This window comes from Arabidopsis lyrata (assembly GCF_000004255.2).
Source record: "Arabidopsis lyrata subsp. lyrata unplaced genomic scaffold ARALYscaffold_2, whole genome shotgun sequence".
Classification (NCBI taxonomy): domain Eukaryota; kingdom Viridiplantae; phylum Streptophyta; class Magnoliopsida; order Brassicales; family Brassicaceae; genus Arabidopsis; species Arabidopsis lyrata.
This window is the reverse complement of record NW_003302554.1, coordinates 13,003,779-13,016,963: the sequence shown is the minus strand read 5'-3', so window position 1 is coordinate 13,016,963 and position 13,185 is coordinate 13,003,779. Positions and strand designations below refer to the sequence as shown.

The 13,185-nt window shown below is 39.4% G+C and overlaps 3 protein-coding genes across 3 annotated transcripts; 2 read left to right on the top strand and 1 right to left on the bottom strand.

Annotated features, from left to right (window-relative positions):
* Positions 1 to 1,067: 1,067 nt before the first annotated feature.
* LOC9324719 lies at positions 1,068 to 3,688 on the top strand. The gene is made up of 2 exons (XM_002888610.2): positions 1,068 to 1,193; positions 2,476 to 3,688. The coding sequence occupies exons 1-2, from the start codon at positions 1,068 to 1,070 to the stop codon at positions 3,673 to 3,675; spliced, it is 1,326 nt and encodes a 441-aa protein (XP_002888656.2). The 3' UTR covers positions 3,676 to 3,688.
* Positions 3,689 to 4,335: 647 nt separating this feature from the next.
* Positions 4,336 to 5,564, top strand: LOC9323243. The gene is made up of 3 exons (XM_002888609.2): positions 4,336 to 5,098; positions 5,177 to 5,254; positions 5,333 to 5,564. The coding sequence occupies exons 1-3, from the start codon at positions 4,427 to 4,429 to the stop codon at positions 5,336 to 5,338; spliced, it is 756 nt and encodes a 251-aa protein (XP_002888655.1). The 5' UTR covers positions 4,336 to 4,426; the 3' UTR covers positions 5,339 to 5,564.
* Positions 5,565 to 7,399: 1,835 nt separating this feature from the next.
* Positions 7,400 to 9,041, bottom strand: LOC9324718 (probable membrane-associated kinase regulator 1). The gene has a single exon (XM_021036001.1). The coding sequence runs from the start codon at positions 8,521 to 8,523 to the stop codon at positions 7,720 to 7,722; it is 804 nt and encodes a 267-aa protein (XP_020891660.1). The 5' UTR covers positions 8,524 to 9,041; the 3' UTR covers positions 7,400 to 7,719.
* Between the last annotated feature and the right edge of the window lie 4,144 nt (positions 9,042 to 13,185).

Genomic DNA, 13,185 nt, shown 5'->3' with positions numbered 1-13,185 from the left:
TTTGGAAAGTTAGCTTTGTCTTCAGATACAAAGTCTTTCGGATCTTTATCTTCACGGAAGTGATAGGCCGTCCAAAAATCTGCAATTGAGCTATTGAGTTGAGCTAATGTCATGCTTCCCATTGAGAGATGTGACAGAGAAAAAGCAAAGATGAGTTGAGAGAGGCAGAAAGAGAGTAAGGCTTTCAAGATAAATGATCTTCTAGAATAGTACAAGAAAAAATATAGTGTAGTTACAACTTTATATCTGAATCTCAGGTGGATTCATGATTTAATTTTGAAGAAGAAAAGGAGATTGTTAAAAAAAAAAAAAAAAAAAAAAAAAAAAAAAAGGAGATTGTTCCTTAGTTGGTTTCGTCGGATTTGGTAGCTTGTGGCTCAACATGTTCTACATTAACATCATTATATTGGGCGAGAATTGTTTCTTTTTTAAGATTAGTCTCTAGACAACATGTTTGATCAATGAACGAATGAAGGATGTTGAATCACTCAATAAACTTAATCCGCATGTTTTTAAAGTACTAAGTGACTAAATCACAAAGAACTTAATAACAAAATGACAAAGACTCAAACTTTGACAAAAGAAAACGTTTCTATTGCTTTAAGATGATCAAGGGTCTTTACAATGAGGCTAATGATCAACTTATATAGGCTGAAGAAAGAAGATATGTAAAATTAATTAAAAACTAGTCGTTGGCCTTTAAATGCGAAATCGAGCCATTTATGGAAAGTCTTAAGCGAATCCATGATTCTTTGGAGTGTCTAGGATCATTGTAAGAATCTTCAAGACGTGCATAAGTGAATAAGGAAGGAGCCGTTGGAAAATGATCTCTTTTGGCTCCATATATGGTAAGTAGTGACTTCGCGGGTTCTTGTGTGGTAAGGTGTACCAAAATTCGTGTGGTACATGTCTTTTGTGGTCTAGATGTTCTCCTGGTTCCCAGATGTAGCTTTCATTTGGGGTGCGTCCAAATGAAGGTTAAGGATAGTTTCCTTATGCTCCAAGTAGATCAATAAGCATGCTCCAAAGAGTGGTTTGGATCCGGGTCTTTTTCGGGGTGGTTCTCCATGGGATGGGGCGTTGTGATGGATCAAATAGGTGTGTGGGCTTCCTCTTGGGATGATCCAAAGGTAAAGGCTGAAACTCCTCATAGCTTGCAATCAGCTCATGTCTGTCAGCGAGTACTTCAGCAAGTACGTCTCCATCAACAAGTATATTAGGTATATCCTCTTGTACCATCTTCGAATTAGGTTGTTGGTAAATGATTTTTTCTAAACCATTAGTTTTCTTAGGGTTAATTTGTTGGTGAATAATTAACCCTAGGCCTTGTGTTTGATCATAACTCCATTTGGGTAAAGATCCTCGAAAATGCTCTGCATGGACCGGTTTGGCATGTGTACTGGCTGGTTAGGTGTGCTCCCCGTTTGGTCTAGTTCTGATGTCCAAATCAATATTTGTATTTTTTTCTTAGGGCTTTTGTTTCTACAGATATTGGATTCCTCACGAGATATTTTAAATTTAAAATTATCAAATCTGAATTAACGAAGATAAAACAATCTATTGAAAATTAAGTTATATTTTTTTTTATCCTAACTTCATTCAGATTAGATTATATGAGATTGTCATGATTTAATTTGAACCTCAAGGGAATTTTAGGTTCATTTTAATGTAAATCTAAATAAATTATGGATATATATAAATATATATATATATATATATATATATATATATATATGAATAAAAATATCTAATACAAACCAAAACTAAAATCATATCAAATCATGTATTGTTTTATTTTGTATACTATTATTAATAAAGCAAAATTCAAAAAACTGAAAAATTTGAACGCAAACCGAACTGAAATCCATTTTGAAGATGAATTGGCCATTAGTAATATCCAACCATGAAATGTTATACCAATTTTTAGTCTTCGTTCTTCTGTTGTTTTCGGATTTTAGTTTTTAATTAAATCTAAATTTTAAACATTTAACTAAGGTTTTGGAACGAATTTTTTTTATTTCCTTCACTTTGTAGGTAGATCTATACTTGTAACGATCTCTAAAACTTTTGGTTTTGCAAGTTGAGCTAAAAGGTTGCTGAACTCAAATCTATAAGTATGGGCATGCTCCGCATGTCAGTTTCTGCCCTTTCTTTGGTACTTGGAGAAGCTGAAAACAACTTTCACATCTAATAAATATAGCATCTCTTGATATTTCACTCTCACCTTTTATGCTTTGTGTGATTTTTTTTTTGAACTTTTGTTTCTTCTAAAAATATCGGGTTCAACACGAGAGATTTTTAATCTAATATGATCTAACCTGAACGATGCTAAAACAATCTTTTGAAAATTAAACAATATCTTTTTTTATTATAACTTCATTAAAATTAGGTTATATCAGATTGTCATGGTTTACTTTGCACCTAAACGAAATTTGTTTTTATCGTAAATCTAAAAGACTTGTGGATATATATTAGATTAAATCTGAAATACAAAGCCCAAATTTTCTGAAGTTGTTATCGTTTAGGGAGAGTAATGAACGCTTTCTTGTGATGGTGATGATGGATTTAGCTTGGATTAGTAGTTCTCTTTCCCAAAACCTGGTCGATAGTTTATCTCGTTTGGTCCGTTTGCTTCATCGTTTGAGTCTGGTCTTGATTCGTTTGGAGTTAATTTCTCTTTGGAAGTGTCCTAGAGTGTTGCTGCCCGTGCCAAGTATTATTAATTTCCTATCAAGTTCCCTCCCTTTAGCACCCTCTAACTCTGTCTTGGCTGGTAATGGACGCCACGCTAACAGAGTAATGGTTTGTTTGGGCTGGCTTGATAGTTACCTTTGTCGAGATCAGATGCTAAGTTTACTTTGGACTCTATACAAGACTCTCTTACCCAACCATAGGCAATTGGCCTTTAGAGTTAAGAAGACCGGCATTATGACCCTGTCTCTACGGAGTAGGTGTTACCGAAGCTTTTTCAACTCTCTACCTACCCATTCACCAATTATCGAGTTCAGTCATGTGTTAATCTATTGCTTGGATAATTTGCAATCTTCTGGTAGGTTGGAAAAGTACGGCATTATGACCATGTCTTCAAGAGGTGGTTACCGTCTCTTTTTCAACCTCGTTAACCCGTCAGCCTCCTCCGCGGAGCACCTTTCCAAAAGCTCGGATGCATTGTTTATACACCAATTGCCCAAAAGGGTGAAGAAGAACGGCATTATGATCCCGTCTCTACGGAGCGGTGGTTACCGAAGCTTCTTCAACTCTCTATCTCCGCCTCCCCTGAAAACCAAGCTCATTCATGTGCAAATCAAAGAGTTCAGGTACAATACTCAAACATTTAATAGCTTGAAGAAGAATGGTATTATGACCCCGTCTCCGAGGAGAGGTGGTTACCAAAGCTTCTCCAACCTCTTTTATCCGACAGCCTCCTCCGTGGAGCATTTTCTCAAAAGCTCGTTTGCGTTATTCGCGCGAGCCGTATATGACCATCCGTTGGTCGAGGATTTCGCGAAGCCCGTCTTCATGGTCGAATCCGCTATGGCCTCAAAAGATTCTTCAAACTTTGCAAACCTTTTTAAGATGAGCATCATTTTGGAAAACTCATGGAGCCTTTATCTTTATTCCTATTGCATTTCCTTAGCTACAGCTTGTATGAACTTCCCTCTTTTGAGGTTTTAAGTGAATGAATGCTTGTTTGACCAAAAAAAAAAAAAAACCAAAACTAAAATCAGAATATATTGTTTTATTCTGTATAGTATTGTTCATAAACCAAAATTCTTAAAACTGAAAAATTTGAACTCAAACCGAACCAAAATCCGAAATTGAAGATTGGCCATTAGTAATATTGTAATATGCAACAATGAAATGTTATATTTTGATTTAAATTGATATTTCAAAAAGAAAAAAAAAATCATACTTAACTCCTCAAGTACTTAGTCATAAAACAAATACGATATATTTTTAAATTCCCTAAGTAAGCTGACACAAACAAAGAAAAAATAAAATCAAACCCTAAGTAACAGTAATCACTAATCACCCAACACATTTGACATTCCTAAAATCCAAACTAGAAACAGTAAGGCCCAAATAAAAAAAGCCCTGGACTCATAAAAGAATCACAAATTTCACTAGATCAAGATCAACGGCTACAATAAGAAGTCAATAACAATCGAACGGTTATTAATCAATCCCATCACTTAAACCGACTATCTCAATTCTCAAAACCTATCCGCCAAAGAACTCACAGCGCAATTTAGCAACTCTCATAATACTTTTAATATCCCGAAATTACCCTTCTATGTTAAAACGGCACTGCGTATATAAACAAAACTCTTTCTCCTCCGTTTCTCAAAACCGAGAGCAAAAAAAAAAACAAAGAAGACGAAAGAGAGAAAGAGTTTTTCTTTTTTTTCTAGGTTTTTGATTTTCAATGGCGACGACGACGGGACATGAGAGATCAAAGACTCTTATCAATTTCTCGTTACCGAAGTTATGGGGGACTCAACGACATCTAAGGTGTGTGAAGGGTGATGATTCCGACGGTGGTGGTGGTTCTAGCTCCGGCGGTGATCAACGAATCCGTCGCCGATCTTCGAATTTCGAATTCGATCATCAGAATCGACGATTGATGGTTGAATCATCGGAGAAAGAAGGAATCGAAGAGTTTAGAGAGAAGATTATGTTAGATCTTAGACACGTTGCTGATAAGATGACGGAATCGATATTTAGGGAACAAGTTCTCGGCGAAGAAGAAGATAAAGAGATGGAGATAGAGAGGGAGGATTCTCCACCGGAGAGAGAGGTTTCACCGCCGTCACCGCCGGAAGCGACGGGAGCAACGGTGGAGGTACGGCCGTGGAATTTGAGAAAGAGAAGAGCAGCTTGTAAAGCTCCGATTTCGGGAATCGATTCGGGATCAGTGATTGAGGAGAATAAACGAGTGAATTCGTCGATATTAGGAAACGAATTGGGGAAAGATCGGAGTAGATTGTACTATACGTTGTCGAAGAAGGAGATTGAAGAAGATTATATGAAGATGATGGGGCAAAAACCACCGCGGAGACCGAAGAAACGATCAAGAAACGTTCAAAAACAGATCGATGTAAGTCGAAAATTCGCAGTTTTTTCGATATTTGTTGGTGAAGTGTTCTGATTTTGGTTTTGTTTTTGTTTTTTACAGTTGTTGAATTTTGGTTCTTATATAACTGAAATCACTGAAGATCTCTACAATGTTCCAGACCAAGCTGAGAAGGGAAAGGTATGATCTTGTTTTTGACCTTTTTTTCATAGTGTTATATAAAGTGTGTTTGCTAAATTTTGGTAACTGATTCTGCAGAGATGATGATAATGATGGATTGGAGACTTGGAGTTTGTGAATTGCTCAATTTTGCCTTTTTCTAATTATTCTTTGTTAGTTTTGGGTTTTCTAATGTTCATTGGCTGAGAATAACCTGTACAAAAGATATGGGACAAAAGTAGTTCTGTTTCATTGGAACTTCATTGGAACATACTCTTCATTGTAAAGAAAAGCCAATATTAAACAATAATAGGATTTAACATTTTTTTTTTTTTATCAAATCTTGCCTTGTTTGATGATGATACAAGCTTAGATTTTGACTTTTTTGTGTGTCGTTTCCCATTCCTCTTATCATCTGCTTATTGATGATTGAATTACCGCAACCGGGTTACCTATTATCGTCTATGATCGATTACTAACCTTCCGAGGGATTCACTACGATAATGTGTTAAGACTTTGTGAGTTTACCAGTCATGAGTTTTGTTTTTGGGTGCATATTGTATATTAGAAGGTTCAGTCATCTTTGGCAAAAGCGTGTGTACATGGTCAATGAAACGCAATGTCAATAATTTTGTTTCAAGGAGTGTGTACTAAATTATTCCATGTGGGGGTCATTCACTTTCCCGCGTTGGATTGTTTTCCGGTCTGGTTCAATTCAGTTAACCAGTTGATATGGTTGAGTTTATATTAAAGTCTATGGCAATGGTTCAATTTAGTTAACCAATGGCTATGCTCGACTTTATTTTAAAGCTTATATTGATGATCATATAGCGTGAGTAGTGAGACAAAAGTAATTTGAGTGTTTTAGAAAATTAAAAATATTTTTAAAATATAACTATAGTAAAAAATTTAAGAGGATAAAAGTTTGTTATAGTTAAAACGTTGAGTAATTTCAAAAAGATGGTCTATTGAATAAAAAAAATGAAAACTATAGTAAAACCAAAAACTATATGTAATGTATTTGATTACCTTAAACCAATTTAAAATCCAAACCGGAGGTACAAAATAGTATCATATGGATAGATTTTAGCATTACATGTTAGTATATCCCGCCTTAGAATTTTAATTATGTGGAATGTAAGATAGAGAATGTGACGTCAAGAAAATAACTTGTTTGGAAGTTTTGGTAAATATAGTAATTTAGATATTATAGAGAATTTCAATATTGTATTCTAATTCTACTTATATTTTTAGTCCAAACTATAGGTATTGATGTTATACATTTTCTTTTATTCAATACATGTAATTGAAAGGTATATATTGAGATAAAATGCAACCACACTGGCATTTAATTTTTTCGATATCTCATTTACAATTTATATACAACTAATCATATTCATATTTAGGCCCGACCATGGGTCAAAACCCATGAAACAAGAGATTTGAGATTTAGGCATTAAACTCTATAAATAAATTTATGGGCATTATATCTAAGGAAATTGTTGTGGTAGAGTTTCCATATGTTTCCACTTTCCACTTTCAAGTCGCCAGTTCAAACCCAAATCTCCAAACTTTCGTAAAAAAAAACAGAAATTCAACTGTTTTATAATGATTTAAATCTTTTTTATTTTTTTATTTTGCTCTAAACAACAAATTTAATCAGGTCACCCGTATCTTACTCCACAATGCTTATTACCACCATTTTCAAGAAGTGCGTAACCGCCACTCATGCGTTCAAAGTTCAAACCAATTTAACCGGTATGTATTATCCCTTATGAACCTGAGGTCCAAATCCAACTCTTAACAAATACAAGAGGTGGCCCTTAAGAGTTCTTTCATTTCATTTAATCTTATGATTAGAAAATGTGGAATGTTGGAGTTTTCCTGGTCGAGCCACTCATTGTTTTGGTGATGACGCAAAAATAAACAAACTTACAATGTCGACTAAATTTACCAAACCCAAGTCTAACGAGCCTAGCCCACCTCTACTACGTCCTCTCGAGCGACGTAAAATGCCAGTCAAAGTCAACCCAAGAATATGAATGGACATATTCCACTATATCACCACGACGATCAATTTTTCTGTCAACAATTCTATGTTTTAATTTTTTGAAAATCATAATCTTTAATTATCTTCACAATTATCTATTTTTCTTTACAAATATCTTCACAAATATCTATTTTTATAAATCTATTTACATGTTGATACTATATATTACTCTAATCCAAACTGCTAATAATCTTATCACAAAGATCCAATCAACGAAGCGTTCCTATGATCTTTTGCTACGGCCTAGTTTGTGAATTATTCTTGTTTTTTGGTTTTTGAAATTACAGACAAAACCCACATGCTGTCTAATCTTCACATGCGCTGTCGATATTTATATTCCATCATTATACAAACAGTAACAAAAATAAAAAAATAAGACATTTCCTGTTTGAATTTTTTTCCCTCTCCGGCCACAAAAAAAAACAAAAGATGTTTTTCACAATTTTGTCTTTGTGTTTGTCTTACCATTACAGAGAGATCCAATGCTGAAAAATCCGTCGGCAACGTTTGAGATAAACGCCGGCGGTGGGAAATTCAGGACCGGACTGACTCGAATTCCACCGTTTCCGTTTCCGAAACTCTTTCTTCCGAGTGGCTTCGAGTGATAAGGGACTGATGAAGAGAGTGAAGATGATCTTCTTAAGGAAGACTTGTGTTTAGGAAGATTGTGAGTCTTGTGAGGTTGATGAGTTTCCTTGGAGAGCAAGTTAAGATTAGGGTTTGGAGTGGAGTTGCTCCGTGAGAGGAAATGAAGCGATCTGATTAGCCCTTTGCTGTTTCGGCTCTTGTCGTAGTTAAGACTTATGCTTCTCTTGAACTGTAAGAATAGTCCTCTTGGCTTGTCTTCGAAATCAGATTCAGGATTCAATAGAAGCTCTTTGAGTCTCATCTTCTTTTCTGGTGCTCTGGATGAGGAAGAAGAGGAGGAAGAAGAAGATGATGATGATGATGAGAGTGAAACTGATCTTTGAACCCGAAAGGTTACTGTCTGGGGAAAAGATTCGTCTTTCTTGATCTGTACGGGAAGAATCTTGCCTTCGGAGAAGAGTTCATCAGCCGGAGACACTTCTTGAATAGAACAACTTGAGCCAAAGCAGAAATCGAACTCCGAACCTGAATCAAGAAGTGTTGAGTCTAATCTGACTTCACCGTCGTCCGTTGAGTCTAGATCGTAGGAGAATGAGATTCTTGGACTGATTCCAGAACCAGAAGCCTCCGAACAACAAACGTCAATAGCCATAACCTCTCTATCTCTCTCTCTTACACACACCTAGCTCTCTCTATAAAGATACCTTAGTTTGATATCATTCAAGAGGCAAAGCCTCGGGAAAAGAATAAAGAGACCTTGAAGATTTGAAAAAAAAGGTATTAAAGAATGCAGAATGAAGAAGATTTGAAATCAAAATAAAGGAAGAAAAATGAAGATTCCTCAAGTCAAAAATGGCAGCTTCAGCTTTTTTTTTTGTTTTGCTTTTGTAGATTGTCTTACGAAGGAGACAATAGGAGATGGAGGGACTAATCAGTTGTTGTAGTTTTCACAATAAAACAAAAAGAAAAAGAAGAGGAACAGCTAAAGCAAGATAAAGGAAGAGGGAAAGAACAAAATAAAATAGAAAAGTAATGTTGAGATTTCAACCTATTTGCCAAAACCAATATTAAAAGAAAGATAGATACCAATGATATTTGTCCTCGTCTGTAAAAGATGCTTAAAATGTATGTAGCCGAGCAGTTTATGTTGCATAAACTATTGTTGATGTGATTAGCATAATCCATATAAGACAAATTATATTTATAATTAAAATGTTAATGATTAGTTGAATCTAACCAACTTTTAATTGATTTTTTTTAACTGTTTGAAAGATGAAATTTTATTTAATCAAGAATGTGTCTTACACCTATGATGCAAGTCGTACGAATACACTGAACGGGGATCACTTTGAGGTCCTCGAATTGCAAACTAATACATAAACCAAAAAAATTTGAATTAGATAAAATAGCAACTGAGATTCTGTGTTTTAAGTAAATATGATTAATGGAAAAATTATCATTAGTAAGAGCAAAAATGTATAGTTCACAATTCGATAAAATTTATAAAGCTATTTTATTGAATTATACGTATCTTTAATCGTGCGTTAATGTATAATCACAACCTATTAAGATCACACATTTATATGAGAGAAAAAAGATATACATTTGATAAATTAGATTTTAACAAAGAAAAATAACAATCTGGTGTTGAGGGAAAAATTGGGCTTTTGGGATACAAGGCCCAATTCAAGAAAGGAAGCCCGCTCCAAAAAAAGGTTTCGGAGAGACCCAGGCCCAGAAACGATAAAGCCCAGGCAATATCACCGCCTCATAGGCCCGCCACGTCGTCATATTCAAGGGCAGAACCGGTAAAAACCGTCAGGGTATGCCCTACCCAGCAGGGTTATAAAAGAAGGACAACCAGTCCTGTCACATCCATCGAAAATCACGCTGACACGGCAAGGACACGAAGAGCTCGGCTAGGACACGAAGAACTCGGCTAGGACACGAAGAACTCGGCTAGGATACGAAGAGCGATCTCAGTCTAGAAAAGGAAAGCGACCTCAAGCTTCATTCAGCTCGGAATACGACCTACAGTTCGGCCTCATCAACGACCTGAAATCTTTAATCCGAAGTCATTCATTTCGGCTCGCCTAACGCCATTTGTACTCTCGGCTCGAATTGTTTTGGGAGATTCTTTTTACTTCCCTAGAGAAACCCTATTTCGTACTTGTGTGATTCGTGTATCAACAGTTGGCGCGCCAGGTAGGGGGATAGCTCAGAGATTTTTCCAGTCAACAAAACGAGCCCGCGACAACACGATGGCAACCGATGGAAACCAGGGAACCAGCACGGGCGTCCGAGATGACAACGCATCCTCCACGGGAGGAGAGACAGTGACGCCGATCCCGCCAGGAGTACTTCCGACAAGGAAGGCTACCCATACCTCGGTAGCTATTCCCGCATCGTTACCTCAGACGCCCGAGGGGCCAGCAGAAGCAGTAAGGAACGAAATGCCCCCGACACACCAGGAGGAAGGCGAACCGACCTCTCCCAGCAGACGACGTCCAACGAACCTCGAGGAAACCCGTGCAGAACGGCACGCTGCGGCACCAACTCCCGCCGAGCCAAACCGACTGCTCCAGAACATCCTCGACCATCTAGGTCGACAGGACGCACGAACAGATGCTCGGTTCGCATCTCTGGCCGCGGCTCAAGCGTTCTCCATGGACGAGATCAACCGTCTGCAAACGAGTCGAAGTGCAAACGCGGTCTACACCCCATAGCTCCCCGGACGTCCCTAGGCAGCTCAGCCCGTCCAAACCATGGGCAGCACCAATCCGCGAGATACGGAGATCGCCGAACTAAGACGCCCTGTCCTAGAAATGAGCTCGAAAATTCACCGTGCCACTAGCTCGGCTCCGGAACTCGACTGCGTACTCGAGGAAACTCAGCAAACCGCTTTCACCCGAAGAATCACAAGCGTTTCCGTCCGCGGATCCAAGAAAATCAAATTAGAAAGGTACAACGGAAAAGGCGACCCTAAGGAATTCCTGCAATCTTTCAGCGTGGCGATTAACCGCGCCGAGCTTACTCCAGAAAACTTCGAGGCAGGGCGGTGCCAGATCTTCATCAAACATCTCACGGGCCCGGCTCTCAACTGGTTCTCCCGCCTAAAGCCAAACACAATCAGCAGCTTCAACCAATTGTCATCGTCATTCCTAAAGCACTATTCACCTCTTATCGAGAATCAGACGTCCAACGCCGACCTGTGGTCCCTATCACAAGGCCCCAAGGAGTCACTCCGATCGTTCATCGATCGCTTCAAGGTAGTGGTGACCAAAATCACCATCCCTGACGAGGCCACGATAGTAGCCCTCCGCAACGCCGTCTGGTACGATTCAAAATACAGGGATGATATCACTCTTCATGCTCCGAACACTCTCGAAGACGCACTGTATAGAGCTTCGCGATATATCGAGCTCGAAGAGGAGCGGCTCGTCCTAGCCAAAAAGCATAACCCGCCCAAAACATCTGTAACTAAGGAGACTGCTTCAGCCATACCTAACGCAGCAAACAACGCCGAGCCAAAACAACATTCCAAAGGTAACATCGGCCAGGCACGACGACCCACGACCTTCGTCGTTAATAGCGAGACACCATCACCAAGGCCGTGGAATAAATACGTAAGAGACACCGATTCCCCGGCACCGACGTCAATATTCTGTGAATACCATAAAAGTAAAGCACACGCCACTGAAGATTGCCGGTATCTGCAAAGTTTACTGATGGCAAGATATAAGAACGGAAGCATCGCGATCGAGTGTGACCGCACCCAAGGAGGTAAGAATCAAAAACGTAACGAGAGCACGGCCCGTCAATACCTGTAAGACCATGCGAAAACCGAGGAAGTCGAGGATGCGAATGATCCCGCCAAAAGACCTCGGAATGGGAAGGCGCCAGCCGAAGCTCCAGTGGTCGTCAGACAGGTCCGAATGATAATGGGCGGACTGCAAAACTGCAACGATTCTGTTCGGTCAATCAAACAATATCGTAAAAAAGCTGAAATGAAGGAAGTATGGCCGTCCACGAGCGCACCACCAACTACGCCCGTCGACGAACCCATATCGTTTACCCAATCCGACCTGGAGGGCATCGATACACCGCATAACGATCCTCTCGTCGTCGAACTCATTATCGGCGATAGCCGAGTAACTAGGGTGCTCATCGATACTGGAAGCTCAGTCGACCTCATCTTCAAGGACGTTTTGGCTATAATGAACGTCAGCGATCGGCAAATAAAACCCGTATCGCGCCCGTTGGCCGGATTCGATGGTGACTTCGTAATGATAATCAGAACGATCAAGTTGCCCGTATTCGTCGGAGGAACGATCTCGTGGGTCAAGTTCGTCGTAATTGACAAGCCCGCAGTTTACAACGTTATTTTGGGGACACCCTGGATGCATCAACTGCAGGCGATCCCGTCCACATACCACCAGTGCATCAAGTTCCGAATGCACAACGGAGTGTTCACCTTGAGAGGGAATCAACAGGTCGCAAGAACATGTTTTCTCATCGAACACAAGAACCGCGTCGCTAAGAAGTTATAGCAATTAACGATGCCAGCATCGTCGACCGTCCCGACCCTAAAAAAGTCCCTTGAAGAGCCTCAACTGAGCAGGACAGAACAAGTGAATATTGACGAGACGGATAAGACAAGATGCGTCGCAATCGGTGCCGAGATAGTACCATCGGTTAAAGAACCACTCATCGCATTTCTAAAACAGAATTCTAAAATGTTCGCCTGGAGCGTAGACGACATGATAGGCATCGACCCTATGATCGTTACGCACGAGCTTAACGTCGACTCAACCTATAAACCGGTAAAGCAGAAAACGCGAAAATTGGGACCGGAGCGAGCCAAGGCCGTAAATGATGAAGTCGACAAGCTGTTGAAGGCTGGCTCGATAACTGAGGTAAAATATCCGGAATGGCTAGCGAACCCGGTCTTGTAAAGAAGAAGAACGGCAAATGGCGTGTTTGCGTAGACTTTACCGACCTCAATAAGGCGTGCCCAAAAGATAGCTACCCGCTCCCTCACATCGACAGGATAGTCGAAGCGACCGCCGGGAACGAACTCCTGTCCTTCATGGATGCATTCTCGGGATACAATCAAATCTTCATGCACAGAGATGATAGGGAAAAGACCTCGTTCATCACAGACCGAGGAACCTATTGCTACAAGGTGATGTCATTCGGCCTCAAAAACGCCGGTGCGACGTACCAACATTTGGTAAATAAGATGTTCGCTGATCAGCTCGGACGAACCATCGAAGTTTACATAGACGACATGCTGGTAAAATCTCTAGTAGCA

Coding starts and splice junctions, on each gene's coding strand:
- LOC9323243 (XM_002888609.2), top strand. CDS start 4,427: ATGGCGACGACGACGGGACATGAGAGATCAAAGACTCTTATCAATTTC. Junction 5,099..5,176: donor ACGTTCAAAAACAGATCGAT/GTAAGTCGAAAA, acceptor TGTTTTTTACAG/TTGTTGAATTTTGGTTCTTA.
- LOC9324718 (XM_021036001.1), bottom strand. CDS start 8,523: ATGGCTATTGACGTTTGTTGTTCGGAGGCTTCTGGTTCTGGAATCAGT.
- LOC9324719 (XM_002888610.2), top strand. CDS start 1,068: ATGGGATGGGGCGTTGTGATGGATCAAATAGGTGTGTGGGCTTCCTCT. Junction 1,194..2,475: donor GTCAGCGAGTACTTCAGCAA/GTACGTCTCCAT, acceptor GATATATATTAG/ATTAAATCTGAAATACAAAG.